This window comes from Acinonyx jubatus, chromosome A3, assembly GCF_027475565.1.
Source record: "Acinonyx jubatus isolate Ajub_Pintada_27869175 chromosome A3, VMU_Ajub_asm_v1.0, whole genome shotgun sequence".
NCBI lineage: Eukaryota > Metazoa > Chordata > Mammalia > Carnivora > Felidae > Acinonyx > Acinonyx jubatus.
The window spans coordinates 87,278,452-87,300,445 of record NC_069388.1 but is presented as its reverse complement, the minus strand read 5'-3'; the positions used below and the strand labels follow the sequence as shown (position 1 = coordinate 87,300,445).

The following is a 21,994-nucleotide window of genomic DNA, read 5'->3' as shown; positions in this document are numbered from 1 at the left end:
AAACTCAAACAAGGAGAAATAGATCATCTGAATAACCTTATATCTATTGAAGAAATTAAATCAGTAATTAATAGCCTTCTAAAACAGGGACAGATTTGGTGTGAGCTCTAGGAATTGATGAAATCACCCAGTGCAATTGAGAGGATTAGAGACCAGAAAAGTAAAAATAAAACTAGGAGAAAACCACTCATGAAACCCAAAGGAGAACAGAGTTCTAGAAGAGAATGTTTGACAGAGCAAGTAAGATCAGACTGAAAAATGAATATTGCATGTTGTGGGATGGAGGTCTTGGGTTACCGTGGACCAATCCATGTTGATGGATTGTTAACATTGGAATCCTGATTGCCCTAATGCAAGTACATCCTTTTGTACTGAAAATATTTTTCTTGGAACATTAGTCCCATATACTTCTTAGAGCCTTTTATATGCTAGTGTACATCATGAGTCTCTTAAACATGGTTTCTCAAACTTCTTTGATCTAGGAGCTCTTCTGCTGTTGTGTTAGCATTTTTCAGATCTGTCGTTCCTTAGAACACATTTCAAGAAACATTGGCGTATACCAATCTTTGAAGGAGCCTGATGACAAAGACACCAGAGAGGTAGGGTAGTAGCTACTGGGAATTTTTATAGCATGAAGCTGAAACTTATAATAAGCAATGTGAGGAGACTAGGAGATCTAGAGAGGTTGGTATTACAGGAAAGGAGGTTCTTGGAGTCCTAGAAGAGATGAATGGGAATAAGATCTGAGAGTGAGTATAGGTTTGAAGAAATGTAAGAAAATAAAAAAAGGACGCAGATAGTTGAGGGAAGTAAAGACAGATTCTCTATCTGGTGACGCAAAACAATAGCTTGTCTTGCAGACACAGAATGAAGAGACTCTACTATACTTTTGAAAAGGAAAAATTAATGGAGACTGTGATAGTCTTGATATTCCCAATTCCGTTACTTAGTGGATATAAGTATGAGATGTCTCCAAGTAGAAATTTCTGATTATACTGGAAGTCTGAATGAGTTTTAAAATTCCATATTTCACAGGATGCCAGACATGCAGCTGAAGAAGAAATTTATACCAATTTAAACCAGAAGATTGACCAGTTTCTACAGCTGGCTGACTATGACTGGATGACTGGAGATTTGGGCAACAAAGCTAGTGATTACCTAGTAGACCTCATTGCCTTTCTACGAAGCACTTTTGCTGTATTCACACACCTTCCTGTAAGTGACAATTGCTCTTACTTTGCTCATCATATAGAAGAAAATTTTGTTAAAATCTATCTTGGTGAAAGATGTTTGTTTCTGTTTTAACTAGCCAGGAGTCTCTTCAGGATATAAAAAGTCACACTATAATTATTGCCCCTTGATGAGATTTAGAGATCTCTTCCATCATTTTCTCACTGAGTTTTGCAGTTTTTTTTATTTTGTTGAAAATGGTCCCTAATATCATGTGTATTTCTGTTCCTCCTAACTTCACCTGAAGTAATTAGTGCAAACACATAGTGCATGCTATGGTAGAAATAGAAGAAAAACTTAGAAGTTAGAATTTCAGGCATGTATCTTTAATCCTAGAATATCCACTTAATTTTTTTTTATAACCTTAAATATCTGGTGAAATTCTCCATCTTTTAATCTAATTTATCTATCATTTCTCTATTTTCTTTAGCATATTAATTAGTAATTTTAAAGTTATTTTTTATGTTTATTAATGGTAATATGTAGTTTATCTACATATGGGTAGAATTATTTTTGATCCTTTTTTTGGTTCTCGGTCATATGGTCCTGACTTTTTCTGTTAATTTTTGGTTGATGTTAGACATTGCATTTATTTAAAACATGTAGAGGTTCCAGGTGAGGACATTTCCAACTAAAGTCGGTTTATCCCTTTTTTTACTAAGTAGGTAGTATGGGCAGATGGGTTATGGTTTGAGCCTCATCACCTACTCCCTTCCTGCGCAGATCTGGGTCAAGCTTGGATTGTAGATGCAGCATACCTTTCGTTTGCCCCTGTTATTAGTATGTGGTTCTTTAGAGCTTTTAATGAGAGCCTGACACATCACTGTCTCTTCAGGACCAAGAGGACTATGGATATTTCCATTTTTCAGAGGAACCTTATCTCTTTCAGCCTCTTGCCTTTTTTAATTTTAGAATTTGGCAAATGTCTTAAGAAGGAGGATTACCCAGATCAACAGTTGCCAACAGGAAAAAAGTGGTTGTAGATTGTCAGTGTCAATTTACCACTCCCTCAAGATTTTTCAGCTCCCAACTGAAATTCTCATGAATCCTCCCACTAGTGAATCTTTTTCTGTGAAACACTGTAAGACTGGGGGAAGATCTTACTTTGCTTTTCAAAAGTTTTGCCTTAGACCGTTATTTTCCTCTGCTGTGTAGCTTTAGAATTCAGAAAATGTCTGAGGAGAAAGCTGGCCCTCAAATCTCCAATTTTGGCACTTCAGCCCCGTGGAAACAACAAAAATTCAGTGATTTTTTTTTTCACCCCAGTAGTTACTCCCCTGCCTGTACCTAACCCAAATTTTTGGTCTGTTCCTATGCCTACGTTTGGCAGATGCCTCCAGGGATGGCTGCAGAGCCTCAGCTCACCTTTAAAAGGTCTGCCCTCTTTGCAGCGTTATTCCCTTTAGTCCTCATTGCTTCATAGTCTTCTCGTGTGTCCGTTTTTTACTGCCTTTTATACTGCTCGGTGGGAGCACTGGCCTGCAGAAAACTAGGTCATTTCATCTAGCTTCATCTTGATACTGAAGCCAGGCATAAGTAGCACAAAGGAGAACACGATGAACCAATCTCACAATTATGAATAAGAAAATAGACTGAATCAAATTTTAGCAAAGCAGTTCCACGGTGTTTGAAGAAAGTAATTTCCCACTGCTATGTAGGACTTATTCTGGAAATGCAAGGATGGTTTGATATTTAAAAATCTGTGAATATAATTTATCACATTACTAGGTAAAAGAGACAAAGATCATAATTGTGTATTCTAAAAAGGCATTGTACAACATCCAGCCTGCACTCCTGATTACAAAAAATACTTAGTAAAATTCAACCAATATAATATTTCAGTAACATGATAGGGAGCACCTATGTGAAATTCAGCAACCACCATGGATTTAACAGTGGAACACTAAAAACATTTATTTGCATTTATATCAGAAGTATGGTGGGGCTTCTGGGTAGCTCAGTTGGTTAAGCAACTGACTTCAGCTCAGGTCATGATCTCACAGTCCATGAGTTCCAGCCCCTCATTGGGCTTACTACTGCTTTTATTCTATCAAATAAGGTTAAAAAAAAAAGAAATAAATAATACATATTCTCATTGTTCATAGATTATTACTGTGTGGTTGGATAACCCCCTCTCCCCGCAAATAAATTAAAAAAATAATTAGGACCAGTAAGACTTTAGTTGGTTAGATGGTCCACTTAGAAAACAAATTAAAAAAAATGCTGTATTCATTATTGGATTACAAGATCCCTGTAAATATACTTAACAAGTTATATGTAGGACCAATGTGAAGAACATTTCACAGAGTAATTTAAGAGAGACTTTATTATGTACAAATATATGCAGTATTTTAGATGGGAATATTTCATATTGCAGAGAATTTTTCCAAAATTAATCTAATTGCAGTGATATGAATTTAGTGGTGGGGGATCATCTTAACAAAATGATTCTAGAATTTATTTGGAGACAAAAATGGACAGTATTTGCCAGAAGATATGAACAAGTAAATTGAGTGTGGTCTTTTCCTAGAAATGTTCATTATACACTGAAAATTCAATTAAATACCCTTTTCCCATTGGAATAAACTGATAGATTAAAGAAAGAGAACATAAAATCTGGAAGTAGTTCAAAGTACATGTAAGAATTTAGTATATGGGGAAGGTGGCGTTCAGCAATGGCTGTTGCCACTACTGTCTGCTAATGTGGATAAAAAGATGTTAAGTCCAAACTTCACTTATCAAAATAAGTTCTAGATCCAATGCCTGTTTACATTTTTAAAAAGAAAGAAATTAGGGGAGAATCAATAAAAATATTAGCAAGTATTTATTTGTCTAAAATATTAGCAAATATTTCTGTAATCTGTGAGTCACCATCCTAAGGGTGACACCAGGGGCACCTGGGCCTGTTATGGGCTTAGTCTGTTATGCTTTCAACTCTTGATTTCGGCTCAGGTCATGATCTTCCAGTTTGTGAGATGGAGCCTCATGTCTGGCTCTGTGCTGAGCATGGAGCCTGCTTAGGATTCTCTCCCCCCGCCCCATCTCTCTCTTTCTGTCTCTCTCTCTCTGACCCTCCCCCTCCACTTGCATGTACATACTCTCTCTCTCAATAAATAAATAAAATAAAATAAGGATGACACCAAAGAGTGAAATCATTAAGGAAAAGGTTAATAATTTGGCTGCATAGAATGTTTTGTAAGAAAACAGATGAACATAAGGGAAGGGAAACAAAAATAATACAAAACAGGGAGGGAGATGAAACATAAGAGACTCTTAAATATAGAGAAAAACTGAGGGTTCCCGGAGGGGTTCTGGGTGGAGCAGATGATCTAAATGGGCAAGGGGCATTAAGGAGGACACTTGTTGGGATGAGCACTGGTTGTTACATGTAGGGGATGAATCACTGGATTCTACTCCTAAAATCGTTAGTGGTCTATATGATAACTAACTTGGATGTAAATGAAAAATAAAAATAAAAATAACTGTTTTGTAAGATACCTAAAAAGAATTAATAAAGAAAATAGAATGTAAACATATCAAAAAAAGTACTTAACAAGTATTCCAAAAGGTTAAAATCTGTACTATATAACAACATTGTTTCAAATTTAGTAAGAAAATAACACACAACCTGGGAAAGTTTGTAAATGTTGTATTTTAGGCAGTCAGAAAAGAAGAAAAATATAAGATAACATGAACAAAATATGCAACTCTGGTAATAAGACAAACGTATTAATGTTGTAGGATATTTTTGCCTATAAACTTGCCAAAAGTAAATAAGAAAATGATGATGTTCAATATTTATGAGAAACATTTCCAAAAATCGGTATTCTGATACATTGCTGGAAGGTGTGTAAATTGGTATATCCTTCTTGGTGGTCAGTTTTCAATATGCCTCAAAAAACTCATAAAATTTGCTTACCTTTGACCCTGCAATCAATCCCACTTTTAGCATTCTAACTTAATGAAATAATCATGGGTATATTATACAATTCAGATGTGAGTATGTTCAACATAGTATTTATTGTCTTTTGCATAGTGGAGTAGAGAATAAGTTAAAAGCCAGTAATAGATGTTTTAGCTCAATAAATTATTATATATTCACATAATGTGATGTCAGTCAGTCATTAAATTAATGGAGATAGATATTTATTGGTTTAAGATATGTTAATTATTTCTTGATTAGAAAAGTGGATTGCAAAATCATTTTATATAATATGATCTCACTTTTATTAATATAGATATAGACACATTAATCATTTATACTATATACAATAAAAAATCTAGAATTATGCACTCCCTGGTTTAACTATACTAATCTCTATATAGCTTTTAATTTTTTTCTTTTTGTTTATCTGTGTTTAAAAATATTTTTTCTGTCATGAAACATTTGCTACTTTTATAATTGTGGAGTGGGGGGAGGCGATTTTAGAATTATTATTCTCTGCTTCAAGATTATTCTCTTTGATAATTAATTTATATTAAAAAACACTTTTATTGAAGAAAGATGTTTACAAATGTATTTCATTTTTTGAAAGGAAAATGGCTAATAGTATTTTGGCCGTAATGTCTCCTCCAGCATTGTACAGGTGCTTGAATGAGAAAGATTTTGGAATGTGATGAAAAATAAAATGTAGTAGTTCACAGTCAAAGCCATTCTAAACAGGTGTTCCCTATATTCGTCTTCCTTGCTTTTTTTCTGTTCTTAAAAAAATAAAATGACACCCTCATGAGCATGACTGTTTTACATGTCATATAATACAGAGTTCCTATGTATTCAGTAGTTGTCATAGGTCAGCTCCATACTTACTTGAATGTCCAGGCCATTTAGAAATAGCACTGTTAATCAGATTCATGTTTGTCTAACACAAAGTACATGCTTTTTCTATCAGTAGAGTTGTGACCTTTCTTGCAGGTCTATACTGTAAATAATTCATTGAGGAGTTTTCCTTTTATTTTGTTTATTCTGAGCTGTCATTGCTATCTAAATACTATAACCTCTCAGTGTGGATCAGGATGATCGTGCTGTTCAGAATCAAAGTGGGTGGTGACTCAGCCCTAAATCCTCAATATTCTGCAAATACCATGTTTCTGTGTAGTCTAGTATAGAGATCTTCTTTCTGAAGCCACTGTTAAAAAAAAGTGTTTGCATTCACCAACCATTGTATTCTCTAGAATCAAATTAGTATGGGTTCTAAAACGATCCCTTCTTCTGGGTTTACACAGAGCAGAATAGACCACCCAGCACTTGTGTTTATGTTCACCAACGTGCTGGATAACTTCTGCATGGAACCTTGTATTTATAAACTGTATTAGCCAAACAGAACTGTGTCTGAGATTTGCTCTTGTGCACTAATAGTGGAAGATGAGAGAGGAAAGAGCTATTTCTGAGGAAAAAACAAAAACAAAATCATTTGTCTTTTAATTAATATGAATATTTCTTTTCCTATTTTCAACTCCCTAGCAAGAGTGGCTCTCTTCTCAAAGAGTGACTGAATAATAGGAAATATGTATATGGAAAGAACTGTAAAGAAAAAGCCAAAGACTGTATTGTTCTATTACATTTTGAAATCTCCAGGTTTTCTTAGTTCTCAGGGATGTTTTGTCACTACATAAGCAACATAACCCAGAGTATAGGGCGGTGTGCAGGTTTGTGTGTGTGAGAGAAAGACAGGGAGGGAGGCAGAATGGAGAGGGAAAGAGAGTGTTTGGGTGGAAGTGGATGTCTTAGAATTTACTTCATCGAACACTGAATGGTTGGGGGCGGGTAATTGTTGAGATTTGCAACTATTTCCCTCTTGAAGTTTTCATGCCCAAGGTGGCCTACCTATTTTCACGAGGCACCCAGAAATGATTGTAATAATCACGTTTTCCACAGTTAGAATTCAAAATTGTTACCACGTCCTTAAAGAGATGAGGTAAGTACACAAGCATGTTGGCAGACTCCAGTTGTGTGATTTAGAATTTCAGGCACAGCTACCCAGTTTGCATGCTCAGCATAAGAGCATACTTTTGAGAATTTATCCTGGTTATCCTAATAATTATCTCTCAGAAATGCATGAGAGAAAGGAAATGCTGTCTCAAGTAACGGACCCAGAGGAGGGAATCCTGACTTTGTTTTCTCTGTCTGCTCTTAATGTTAATTTATATGACCCGGGTCAAGATCTCTCTTAACCCATTTTGGTTTGCCTTAGTTTCTTGGTTTCTTAGTTTTCACAGTGTTACCTCTTCTTGGCCTTTCTTCCTGGGCAGTTATTTGATGGACCATCTTTAAGGGAAGGTCATTTTCTATATAAAGGTTCCTGACATTTTTCCTGCCTAAAGCCCTTTTAAAATGACATTTCTCTTAGTACTGCATTTAATTCTGTGAACTGCTGCCATCTCAGGACCAACCAAATGATACTGCAAGTTAGGAAACTGTCAGTGCCTCCCATTAAGTATAAAATCTCTGTGACCATCAAGACTGTCCATAATATGACCTCCAAACTACTATTTTGTCCTTGTCTCTCTCCATTTTCTATTTGCCCAAGATACTCCTTCCAAACTGAAGTAATGCTCTTTGTCAAACACATCAAACTATTTTCCATCCTTGTTGTTGTTCATACCTTTTTGTGTACTTTAACCGTGTGTATTGAAATTGAAATCTTTCCCATCCTTCAAGGCTCCTTTCAAATCCCACAGCTTCCATGAAGCCTTCTCCTGTTCTCCCAACCAGGTATGACATCTTTCTTTTTCGTTTGGCACTTATTATATGGCACTAACCTAATTCTGTCCTGGGTGGGATGTGTGTCATTGACCTATGTGCTTATTTCAGGAAAGGGGAGCGTGGTAAGTTAGAAGTACCTACTATCTTCCAGACGCGTTACGTGTGTTACATGTCATCCCAATTAATGAAGATGCAAAATGCCTTAGGCAGATGAGTATGATCCCAGTTTCAATGATGACAGTGTGAACTCAGGGAAGTTACATACTTTGTAAGAGATACCAGAAATAGGCGGCAGTGTCAGGATTTAAACAGATGTATTTGACTTTATAACTTTTCCTCTGTTCCATTGTGCCTATTAAATTGATTGCCAGCCATAGGACTGTAAACTGTGGCCACACAGAGACCTTGTTTGATTCATGTCTGTCTGTGTCTACTGTGCAGTTCCTTGCATGAAGTGGTGCACAATAAGTTTTTGTGGATTTTTCTTAATTTGTGTAATAAATTAAGTGAATTCCTACCTAAGGATCAAAAACCATTTTGGGATCATGTGTATCATTAAAAGTACTCATTTAATTATTAAAAAGAAAAGTCACAAAGTGTTATTCTGAGACAAGGACCAAAAGTTTGGGTTAGAATTCTTTGTTTTTAAATTTTATTTTATAGAGGAAGAGAGAGCGTGTGCTGCAGTGGGCAGAGAGGCAGAGGTGGAGGAGGGGGGAAGAGGGAGAGAGAATGATAATCTCAAGCAGGCTCTATGCTCAGCCCTGAGCCTGATGAAGGGCTCCATCCCATGACCCTGGGATCATGACCAGAGCTGAAATCAAGAGTTGGATGCTGAAGGGACTGAGCCACCCAGGCACCCCTCTTTGGCTTAAAATTCCAAACTGGACTTTCTCCTTCCATATGTCCTTAAATGTACCCAAATTAAAAAAGATCATTGTGTTTCAAGTGACAGAGTCACAATTTAAACATAACTTGCATTTATGTTTCACTTTATGATATTCAAACTTCTTTTATATATTCTCATTATTTCATTTGGATTTTTAAACAAACTTTATGATATATAAACAGTTATTATTTTCCCCATTTGACAAATGTGAAAACTGAGGCCTAAAGTGGTCTTGCTCAGGGTCAGAAAATGAATCAATAGTGGGGCAGATCCTAGGTTTGTTTTTTTTTTTTTTTTTACTCTGGGTCATGCTTTCTCCACTGTATAAAACCATCTCTTCATATTTAATAATAGCTACTATTTTTTGAGTACATACTGTGTATCACAGTTACTGTGTTTGGCTCTTTTTCTTTCTCTGCCTGTCTCTGTCTCTGTCTCTGTCTCTGTTTCTGTGTGTGTGTGTGAGTGAATTTTGTTGCAAGGAATAAATGAGAATATATATGTTAAAATTATATTCTCATATATATGTTCTCATTTATTCCTTGCAAGAAATTGGCAAAAAGGTGTTATTATCTCATTTTACAGATAAGAAAAGTAAATCATGGAGAGGCTTATGTATCAAAAATTAATGATCTTAAGAGCCGTGGAGCTGGGCTGTGAACTGCCTCCAAAGCCCATGTTCTCTTCTCTCTTGGCTCTGCTATTTCTGAACTCTGCAGGGGGTACACGAGGCTTTGTTTCATGGAGCCATCATTTAAATGTCTATCCTCTGTGAGATTCTTATTCAGTATTTTTGTTAGTGTATAAAATTGTATTCATTGTGAACAGAACAGTTCCCAGCAGGAGAGGTAAATTGTGATAATATGTACAGAAAGTGGAAACTCTGGTAATGGGAAGGATACTAGTTAAGTGGGTTGCCTGTTTCTAACCTAACCTAGTTCCCTTAGCTGACATCTCATGTGGAAATTCTCCTGTCTAATGGTAATAATGATTCTCTAAATCAGCTCAGTCTCTGTGGTTTTCACTTGAACAAAACGTAGGCGTGGCTTGGAGATATTGTGGGTTTGGTTCCAGACCACAGCAATAAATTGAATTTTGCAATAAAGCAAGTCAAGTGAATGTTTTTGGTTTTTCCATTCATGTAAATTATGTTTACACTATACTGTAGTCTATTAAGTATTCAGTAGCATTATGTTTAACAATCCAATATATATACCTTAGTTGAAAAATGCTTTATTGCTAAAAAATGCTAACCATCATCTCTGAGCTTTTAATGTGTTGTAGTTTTTTTTTGTGTGTGTGATGGAGGGTCTTTCCTTGATGTTGATGGCTGCTGACTGATCAGGGTGATGGTTACTGAAGGTTGGGGTGGCCGTGGCAATTTTCTTGAAAATAAGACAGTGAAGGGGCACCTGGGTGGCTCAGTTGGTTAAGTATCTGACTGTGGCTCAGGTCATGATCTTACAGCTCATGAGTTCGAGCCCTGCTTTGGGCTCTGTGCTGACAACTCAGAGCCTGGAGTCTGCTTCAGATTCTGTCTCCCTCTCTCTCAGCCCCTCCCCCACTTGCACTCTGCCTCTGTCTCTCTCTGTCTTTCTCTCAAATATAAATAAACTTTTAAAACATTACAAAAAAAGACAGCAAAGTTTGTTCTATCGATCGGCTTTTCTTTCCAGGAATGATTTCTCTGTAGCATGTGATGCCATTCGATCTCATTTTACTGGCAACAAAACTTCTTTCAAGATTGGAATCAATCCTCTCCAGCCGTGCCACTCTTTGTCAACTGAGTTTACGTGGTGTTCTACTAAGTCACTTGGTATCATTCCAAGCGTCCTCACAGCATCTTTACCAAGAGTAGATGCCATCTCAAGAAACCCCTTTCTTTATGCATCCATAAGAAATGATTCCTCATTGGTTCAAGTTGTATCCTGAGATTGCAGCAATTCAGTCTTATCTTCAGGCTCTGCTTCTACTTCTGGTTCTCTTGCTCTTTCCACTACATCTGCAGTCATCCCCTCCACTGCCCAGCACCTCCTATTTATAAAAAACAAAATATCTACGAAGCGAAATAGAGTGAAGTGCAATAAAATGAGGTATGCCTGTAAGGAAGTTCCAGGTGTTCTTAAGGAACCAGAGGAATCAAAGCCTTCAGGATATCTATCAAATTCTTGTTCAGATTAATTATATAGGTAGAGACAGTGTCCAAGGAAATTTTTTCTTTTTTTCTGTTTTTCCCCCCTGTGATACAACAAATTACAGATTCTCTGTCTACTGAGAAATCAGTATTCCCTGATGATATGCTGTTAAGATTTTGATTATTTGAGTTACATAGAGTACATAGAAATCAACCGATTAGCTCTTTATTAGTGTGGTACTGAGGTTGTGAGTTTAGTTTGGGACTTACATCCTTCAGGAGTTTTGTATTTCTTTAGAGACATCTTTGTGTGTTGAGCTATTACTTGGCGCTTTTCCTCCGGAAAACTGTTACCAACGGCCATGGCCATTCTTTGGTAGTTATCAGCTGGTAGTCCTTTGCCTCTTTAATGATATCGGTCTTTACATTGTCTCCTGCTCTTATAATTGTTAAATAAAAGATTAAGAAAGTTTAAATGCTAAGAAACATTTACTTCTAATCTTGTTTTTGGTGCTGAGATAAGGTAGATAGTAAGGAGAATCTAGTGCTTAAAGGAGCACAAAATCTACAACTCTCCATATCTAATACACTGTTTAGAGTCAGAGATACCAGTGAGAACATCTTGGACACTGCTCTGTCTGGTCACTTTAATATCTCACATACCTTTATAAAATGGGAAGGAGGCAGCTCTGAGTCTTTCTCATTGTTGCTGAGGTAGTGAGAAACTTAAAATTCTCTGAGGACAAAACAATTATTTCAACATTGCTTATGAGGAGATCAAAGAATTAAAAACATCCCTAACTGTGTAATAATAGGTAAATGGCTATATAAACGATAATACTATTGATCAAGGAACTATTATGCGTTTGTTAAAACTAATATTATGTATATCAAATAATAACATGGCACTGCAAAGTGTTTATAATATAATATTAAATGAAAAAAACAGAGTGAAAATTTTACAAACATGATTACAAGTATGTGAAAACTGTAAAAGCATGTTAGTGGGAAAAATGTTCAGTGAGGACATATGTGAATTATAAGTAATTGTGTTTGTGGTGTGGCTTCGTAATCTTATTCAAAATTGCCACTTTATAATTTCTTTGTTATTGGCATTTTTAAAATATAATTTATTGTAAAATTGGTTTCCATACAACACCCAGTGCTCATCCCAACAGGTGCCCTCCTCAGTGCCCATCACCCACTTTCCCCTCTCCCCCCCATCAACTCTCAGTTTGTTCTCAGTATTTAAGAGTCTCTCGTGGTTTGCCTCCTCCATCTCTGTAACTTTTCCCCCCCCTTTCCCTCCCCCATGGTCTTCTGTTAAGTTTCTCAAGATCCACATAAGAGTGAAAACATATGGTATCTGTCTTTCTCTGCCTGACTTATTTCACTTAGTGAATATCCAGTTCCATCCACATTGCTACAAATGGCCAGATTTCATTCTTTCTCATTGCCAAGTAGTATTCCATTGTATATATAAACCACAACTTCTTTATCCATTCGTCAGTTAATGGACATTTAGGCTCTTTCCATAATTTGGCTATTGTTGAAAGTGCTGCTATAAACACTGGGGTACAAGTGCCCCTATGCATCAGCACTCCTGTATCCATTGGGTATTGGCATTTTAAAACTATTTAAGCAGGGGTGCCTGGTGGCTCAGTTGGTTAAGCATCCAACTTCTGTTCAGGTCATGATCTCGTGGTTTGTGAGTTCAAGCCCCCTTCGGGCTCTCTGCTATTAGCACAGAGCCTGTTTTGGATCCTCTGTCCCCCTCTCTCTGCCCCACCCCTGCTCTTGCTCTCTCTCTCTCTCTCAAAAATAATAAGTAAACATTAAAAAAAACCTAAAAGTATTTAAGCATTTGCTTTATTAAAACATTTTTAGATCTTTGTGGCTTTTTCCAGGTCAGACTTGCCTTTGCTCATAAATTACAATAGTGAAAGATTTCAGTCTTCTTCATTTAGCTCATTCCATTCTTCAGAGTAACACGTTTTACAGATTAAATTTAGGCAAAGATAGGTAAATTATTGTCCAAGATCATACAAGTCAGTATATGGTAGAATAGAGATTTAGATTGAGGCCTCCCATGCTGAAGCCCAAGATCTTTTTGCTATAGTAAACAAGTTGCTTTTTTCCCTAAAATTTTGAAGAGTAAAGGAATAAGTTTGGTTTGGAATTTATGGAGGTTCTGTCAAATTGAGGTGTCCTAGCAAAGTTCTAGGGAAGGGGACTGAGAAACATCATCAGGATTAGATCAGGAATAATAGATCACCATTGAGGGCAACTAAGGGTGTGTGGTCATTACAGGAAGACCATAATGCACTTTATCTTTATGCCACTTTATTTTCAGATGTGTATTTCAAAAACACCTGTGTGTCTGTCATGCCCTCTGCTTAGAAATTTTTAATGATTTGTACTTTTTCTAGTACAACTCTTAGTCACATTACCTATATTCCCTGTAATTCCTCTACATAAACCCTTGACTTCAGCCAAGTAGATCTGTTCACTGTTATCAAACATACTATGCTTATTTCTGGTTGTAAACTTTTGTTCATGGTTTTCTTTTTCCTTGGAAGGACTTATCATCTCACTTTCAAATCTTTCCTTCCTTTAAAATACAACTCAAAGCCTGTTTTCCCAGTGAAGTCTTTCTGGACTGTGCACCCCGCCCCCCGCCCCCCAGCTGAAGTCATATCCCAAGGGCTTGACTTTCTTACAAACTTATATAGATCTTAATGGTTTCATTCTCTATTTAAAACGTCAGGTATGTTGTCTTAAATTACTGCTTTTTTTAAAAAATATAGTCCCTTTATCATCTCTCAGGTTACAAGTTCTTTGAATGAAAATGTCTTACACTTTTTAATATATCCTCCAACGCTAAGTAGGTATTCAGTGAATGTCATGATGAGATTGGATGTGTCTGATAGCAACATTATGCATGGAGCAGTGACTTCCGACTCACATGACTGTTTGCTATCACATGACATCTTTTCTATTACAACTCTCTAATATAAACTTATTTTGCTTTACAATTCCATCTCTTTGAGAATGAAGTTGGGAAAACACTGCAAAGGTAATTTATCCAAGTTCCCAAGAAAGAAAATAATTGCTGCTTGGGAATATTGCAGTTAGGTCATTCTAAAGTACGTTTTTACTTCTTTGACACGATGGCAAATTTGAGCCTGCCATTGGTGCCAAGATACTGTAGCACGTTTAGTGCACATGTTGTGGGGTGAGGAGTTCACAGTTAAATGAACAGGAATCTGGTACATGCCACTGTTCTGCAATACTTTCATGGTGGTTTATAGCCACAGTTTTAATACGGCTTAGTAAGTGCTTGAACTTCTCTAAACAAATAACACATATTACTGGGAATCAGACACAGTGCATACTTGCCCCTGGGGACTCCTCCTACTTTGAATTAGCAACTACAGGCTTGTTGCTCTTTAGCTCCCTGGCTGTAGATGAGGTCCAGACCCTGATTAAGGAAAAACTACTTTCTTAAAAAGTGATTAGAGTCTCTCTCTCTCTCTCTCACAGACACACACACGCAGCCAAAAAATGAATTTTCTACCTTGAAATGCTTCCCTGATATTTTTAAAAAGAGTTTGTGTTTACAACATACACTTGTTATTTTTATTTCATTTAGGGTAATTTGCCTTTACAGTGTTCCTGCAAATGAATGATTTACTCTCTTTAACTGTTCCAGGATGGAGACTTTTGTCAGTACTTACAGTGATTGTCACACTAAAGAAGCAAAACAGCTTTAAGTTCTGTGTTTGTATATGTGTGTTTTGTTCTGTTTGGGTAGATTGCTATTTTTTGTTTTTCTTGGAAGTTTCCTTTAATCATTGTGTATCTTGGTAGTTCCTTTGGGAGATAGTGTTAGGATCAAGAAAGAGGTGACAAGGACCTGAAAATGGGAGGCCGTCTTTCAGTAGACAAATGGGTCCTAACTCTGCGGTTTCAAGAAGTCTGACATGAACCCCTTGAGTTTTCTTTAGAACTCTATTTTTGGTGCCATGTTGACCATATCTGTATTTCTGCTGTTGTAAAACAGATATGGTGACCCCTATGGCTCCTTGTTTTAGTTAAGAGTCCCCTGGAAAAATGTGTTTTTTAAAAAATAGTCCATCTTTTAGAGAAGGGAATAACTTCATTTGCTATTTGTTTTTTAAACTGAAGAATAACGAACATAGAAAAGTGAACAAATCATATAGTTTGAAGAATGTTCACAAAATAGGTCGTCCTGTGTTTTCAGCATGAAGATCAGGAAACAGAACATTACCAACTTCCCCATCAAATCTCTACCTTTCTTCCTGAGGGTAATCACTATCCATACTTTTAGTACCTGTAGCTTGGTTTTGCTTGGTTGGTAGAATGATGCAGCATGTACTCTTTTGTGTCATTTCTTAGGCTCAGCATTACAATCATGAGATATATCCATTGCATGTAGAAGCAATATAGGTTACTCAATGTCATCTCAAGGGTCCTTATAAAAGGGAGGTAGGAGTGTCACAGAAAAGGAGATATAATGATGGAAACAAAGGTCAGATTGATGTAGACAGGAGCCAAGGAAGGTGGGAAGCCTCTAGAAGCTGAAAAAAAGCAAGGAACAGATTTTCGCCTTAAGCTTTTATAAGGAATGTTGCCTTAGTTTTATAAGACCTATTTTGGACTCCTAACCACCAGAACTGTAAGATAATAAATCTGCATTGTTTTAAGTCACTAAATTTAGGGTAATTTGTTACAGGAGCAATAGGAAGCTCATATAACTGTACTATAACATATTGGTCTGTAGACTCTTTACACTATTAAAAGTTATTAAGGAATTCAAAGATCTTTTGTTTATGCTATTTATAGCTGTTAATATTTAACATATTTGAAGTTGAGACTGAGAAATTTAAAAATATTTATTATTTTTTAAGTTTTTAATGTTTAGTTTTGAGAGAGAGACAGCGTGAATGGGGTAGGGCAGAGACAGAGGGAAACACAGAATCTGAAGCAGACTCCAGGCTCTGAGCTGTCTGCACAGAGCCTGACGTAGGGCTCAAACCCACGAACTGTGAGATCATGACCTGAGCTGAAGTTGGACACTTAACCGACTGAGCCACCCAGGCGCCCCATAAAAATATTTACTTATTTTAAATAATAACAATAATATACTTATTATTTGTTAACCTGAATAATATATTTTTCAAGAAAAACAACCATATTTTCCAAAACAAAAGAACTGTAGTGAAAAGAATGGCATTATTTTATGGTTTATACAGCTTTAATGTCTGGCTTAATAAAAGAAAGTCAGATATCTCAAATCTGCTTTTGTAACAGTCTGTTGTAATCAATTGTTTTGTTTAAAGTACATGATAAAATCTGGTCTCACAGGTATGTTGCATAAAGGAGGAGTACTTTAATAGTCTGTTCAGATTATTGTTGATATTCTTTGACATTACAGCAAAACTTGACGTGATAGTTTCGTAAAGGTTAGTTGTCATGTGGAATCTGAAATCTTATCAGTGAATGTTTCATATTCTGTTACCTTAATGTTCATTGGTCTGTTTTGTGTTTTGAATAGATCTTTTACCCATGTGTGATTTTGTAGCATTATGCATATATCATTTAGAAAATGTTGGTTTACTCAGTTATGCAGATCTTCACAATGTTGGCATATTTTATTATATAATACCAGAAAAACACAATCCACATTCAGTAATATTACCACCAGTCTCATTCAAAAAGTCTTTTAAGAGGGGGCCTGGGTGATTCAGTTGGGTAAATGTCCAACTCTTGATTTCAGCTCAGGTCATGATCTCACAGTTGTGGGATTGAGCCCCACATCTGGCTCTGCACTGAGCATGAGCCTGCTTGGGATTCTCTCTCCCTCTCTTGCTGCCCCTCTCCCCCTCAAGCATTCTTTCTCTCTCTATCAAAATAAATAGACATAAAAAAAAAAATAAGGTCTTTTAAGTATTGGGAAACTATATCATGGTGGCAGATACTAGTTTTCCAAAATTCATATTTTTGCTTCTAGGCTTGACTTGTGTCATTGGCAACTAATACTGTCAGATGTTTTCTTTAAAGTGGCAGGATCATTTCAATCATTTTAAAGAAAATGCCTACCAAAACCCCAAGTCTGAATAACCATAATTTGTCTGTCAGCTGTTCTTTCAGGTGAAAAGGGTGTTCCATGAAAAAGAGGCTAGTTCAGCTTGCACCCAAACAATTACACAAATGTTTTCCTTGAGACGGTTATCATACTTTGCTATGCAACATAAATGTTTTATGCATATGTCCCGATTTGTCACACAGAGCCAACCCAGGGCTTGAATCCATGGACTGCAAGATCATGACCTGAGCTGAAGTTGGACACTTAACCAATTGAGCCACCCAGGCGCCCCTGCAACATAAATGTTTTATGCATACTTCCCAATTTGTGACACAGAATATAAAAAAGTCAAACTGAAGAGTTGGGATTTAATCAAATGAATAATTTTTACTGCTTCAACAAAGACGTTCTTAAATGAAACGCGTTTTGTTTTATTGTGAGTACATGGTGTTGAAGAATACAAAGGTTACTAGTACAGTTGGGTACCATAGGGTTAATTCATGCTAAGGTACCAGTGGTTTTGCCAGTCATTGCTTTTGCAAATATCAGCGCAAGTGAAATGTCATCAGTGTGAATGTCAACACAGTGAAAAAAGACAAGATCTTAGTGTTGTTATGAAAGTTGTTTTGACTTTGTGGACACCTTGAGGGGTGTCCAGAATACTCTTTGGCATCTGCAGACTACACTTTGAGAACTAATCTGCTGATTATGAGTTCATTATAGGATATACATATCACGAACAATTGTTCCCTAGAAAATGGCTTGCCTTTTCACTCTCTTAATGGTGTCTTTGGTGCGTATTGCCCTTTGAGAAGTATAAATTTATTTTGTGGTACAATTTTTCAAAATTAAACCTTTTTCCCCCCCTAAGGAATTGACATATTGGTCATGACAAGTTGGTCACATTACCATTTTTCTATTCTACTTCTCTGTGCCACACTTCTGATTTCCAGTCCTTCTATTTTCTTCCTTAGTAGGTTGGAATTGTCCATTCTCTAGTGTTGGTGTATGTGATCTCTGCTCCTTACAAGCCTGCATTCTTTAATTACATAGCTTCAATATACTTTGTTTTATGGTTCAAACATTGCAGGTAACTTGAAGCATTCATGATATTAACTGGTAGGTTGGAGAGGAAAAGGGAAAGATTATAAAAGTGAATCTCAATTACACGAAGGTAGAATTTTCTAGATCACAGATATTTTTTCATGAACAGTTTTAAGTCTAGACGATTTTTATTTCAGGAAGTGAGTTATTCAATATTATCTTAAAATCATGAACCTTTAAATATAGTAAATAACAATATAGTCTACCATGTAGTAAGCATTTAATAAATATCAGCTACAAAATTTATAGCAGATAATATTAAATCTTATAGGTATTGTTATTATTAAAACTTGAAAATCCTTCTGTAATATATACAGGAGACATCAGTTATTTCATTATTAAAGGAAAAGTATTGATTTGCTGCCTTGTAGGTGGTAAAGGAAATATGAGATGTCAGTTCCCGAGGGGACATTTAATTGTTCTCTTTCTTTAGGGTTTCCCTTTCCTTTAACAGTGGCCCATAGGGATCCTTCCAGTGTTTTTTGTTTATCTCTTTACCTTCCTGGTGGAACCTGGCTCCCGAGTGTAGGGCACGGACTGAGTCTAATGAGCATGAGCTTTATAGCATGTTGAGTTTCAATAATAATGCCTAAAACTTCAGTCCTAGTTCAGCTCTGAAGTTAGTGCAAGGCACCAGACTACTGCAAATAATATGGCTATGATTAGACCTGATGATACCTATTTTATGGTATTGAGAGAAGCTTGCTTGCTAGACCTGGCACAATTGTATTACTGATGCTAACTGTAGAAAATCATGAGGACTGCCTGGGGACAGTTGTCTGATTCAGTGAATTCCTCTAATTATGTTATATAGCATTTGATCTGCTTTTGATGAACAGCTACTACTACCCAGGCCTACCAAACTGTAATGTCTTTATGGATAACTTGTCTGTGACTCACCTTGATTCTGTTTTGCCATGAGTTAACAAGTAACCTCTTTCATTGTTTAAATCTTCTGCTATTTTTAATCATGTGGAAATCATGTGATTAATTTTTAATGGACCTATAACCTCTGCAATATATGGCCTTTGCCTTTCAGGGCCCTCTGGTAAATTTGCCAGTCTGTCTCTGATGTCTCTTTGGAGATTGAGCAGATATTTGGCTTATTAAGTGCTTCTAGTCCAAAAACCTGGAAGACACTATGAGAATGTTATCTTATCCAAATACCAGAGTTTAGCTATTTTTCCTCTTTCCTTCTTATCTTGTCTACATTAACAGGGTATGTCTACATTAACAGGAATGCTGAGGACCCTGGCACAGTTTTCTGGAGACCTCATTTGTGTCTATTTATTTATTATTTTTCTAAAGGATAGACATCCCATCATGGAAAGGAAGCAGTTTATAGCTGGCTGCTGTGAGCATTGTTACTGGCTCTTACCATTAATTTGCTACCTTGTATTTAGAGTAAAATCTGGATACCCAATAGCCCTCTGTCTCTTCTTCTAGAAATGGGAAAGCCAAATGCTGGAAAACTTGGTTGCATAGAATATGGATTTGATCTGTTTTGAATGGATCTAACAAGTAGAAGTTAGAGAGAGGAAAATTAAATAGAGCATGAACTAGTTAATTTATGGTCAACATTAGAACAGAGAATAGATGATTTTTAATGGAATGTTATAAAGGTTATACACACATAGATTAGACTGTTACAAAGGTAATACATACATAATGTTAGACCAGCACTGTGTCTCCAACCCTGAGATTCCTGTGCTTCTTCCTCTGTGTGCTGGAATCACATATGAAGAATAACTTGGTGTCTAATTTGATATGATTTGATACAGTATGTGTGTAATGTTTATAGGTCATCCAGCACAGTAACTATGAAAACATATTAAAAATTATACTAATAGTTAAGATAATTTTAAATCAAGGCCTTAATTTGAGGTAATTTTCACCTTGTATTTCTTATTTTGCTCTTATGTAGTTATTAAATACTTGTGTTTGACCCAATATAGTTAGTTGTAGAACTTAATTGGGAGGGATCTGTTCTAAAAGTTTATCACTCTGTCTCCAATAACTGCAGTGGGGGGGGGAAAAAGATAATGCTGTAAGACAGCTTAGAAAGTGGAATTAGGAACATAAATAGCAAAGGTAGAGGATTTATTTCATTTTATTTTTTATTCTAATTCCAATATAGTTAAATCCAGTATTATATTGGTTTCAAGTGTACAATACAGTGATGTAATGATTCTACACATTACTCAGTGCTTATGGTGATAAGTGTCCTCTTTAATCCCCTTCACCTATTTCACCCATCCCCCCACCCACCTTTCCTCTGGTATCTGTCAGTTTGTTCCCTATAGTTAAGAATCTGTGTTTTGGTTTGTCTCCTTTTTTCTTGTTCGTTTGTTTTGTTTCTTAAATCCCACATATGAGTGAAATCTTATGGTATTTGCCTTTCTCTAACTGACTTCATTTAGCATTAAACTCTCTAGATCCATCCATATTGTTGCAGATAGCAAGATTTCATTCTTTTTTATGGCTGAGTAATATTACAGTGTGTGTGTGTGTGTGTGTGTGTGTGTGTGTGTACACGCCACATTTATCCATTCATCTATGGATGGACACTTGGGTTGCTTCCATAATTTGGCTGTTGTAAATAATACTGCAATAAACAAAGGGGTGCATATATCTTTTTGAATTAGTGCTTTTTGTATTCTTTAGGTAGTACTGCAATACCCAGTAGCGCAATTACTGGATTATATGGTAATTCTATTTTTAATTTTTTGAGGAACCTCCATTCTGTTTTCTGCAGTAGCTGCACCAGTTTGCATTTCTACCAATAGTGCAGGAGGGTTCCTTTTTCTCCACATCCTTACCAACCTTCGTTGTTTCTTGTATTTTTTATTTTAGCCATTCTGACAGGTGTGAGGTAGTGTCTCATTGTGGTTTTGATTTGCATTTCCCTGATGATGAGTGATGTTAAACACCTTTTCGTGTATCTGTTGGCCATCTCTATGTCTTCTTTGGAGAAATGTCTGTTCATGTCTTCCGCCCATTTTTTAATTGGATTATTTGTTTTTGGGGGTGTTGAATTTATCAGTTCTTTACAGAGTTTGGAAACTAACCCTTTATCAAATATGTCATTTAGAAATATCTTCTTCCATTCAGTAGGTGCCTTTTAGTTTTCTTGGTTTCCTTTGCTGTACAGAAGCTTTTTATTTTGATATAGTCTCAATAGTTTATTTTTGCTGTTGTTTCCCTTGCCTCAGGAGACATACCTAGGAAAATGTTGCTGTGGCTGATGTCAGAGAAATTACTGCCTGTGCTCTCTTCTAGGATTTTTATAGTTTCAGGTTTCACATTTAGGTCTTTAATCCGTTTTGAGTTTATTTTTGTGTATGGCCTGAGAAAGTGGTCCAGTTTAATTCTTTTGCATGTAGCTGTCCAGTTTGCTCAACAATCACTTGTTGAAGAGACTATCTTTTTCCTATTGCATATTCTTTCCTGCTGTGTCAAAGATTAATTGATCATATAAGCATGGGTTTATTTCTGGGCTCTCTATTCTGTTCCATTCATCTTTGGTCTGTTTTTGTGCCAGTACCATACTGTTTTGGTTACTACAGCTTTGTAGTATGTCTTGAAATCAGGGATTGTGATACCTCCAATTTTTTTCTTTTTTTTTTTTTTTTAAGTTTGCTTTGGGTATTCTGGATCTTTTGTGGTTCCATACAAATTTTAGGATTATTTGTTCTAGTACTATGAAATATGCTATTGGTATTTTGAGAAGGATTGCATTAAATCTGTAGGTTCCTTTGGTAGTATGGACATTTAGTAATATTTGTTCTTCCAATCCATGAAATGGAATATCTTTCTATATGTTTG

The 21,994-nt window shown here is 36.2% G+C and overlaps 1 protein-coding gene across 9 annotated transcripts in view; it reads left to right on the top strand.

The window, feature by feature from the left end:
- EXOC6B (exocyst complex component 6B) overlaps positions 1 to 21,994 on the top strand; it is a 603,982-nt gene that overhangs the window by 352,631 nt on the left and 229,357 nt on the right. For all 9 annotated transcript variants that reach the window (XR_008289404.1, XM_053200754.1, XM_053200751.1 and 6 more), the window contains one exon: positions 1,036 to 1,215. Coding sequence is in view for 8 of the 9 variants with exons in the window: in XM_053200754.1 (XP_053056729.1) it covers positions 1,036 to 1,215 (180 nt within the window). In the remaining variant the exon portion in view is untranslated. The remainder of the gene's footprint in view (positions 1 to 1,035; positions 1,216 to 21,994) is intronic.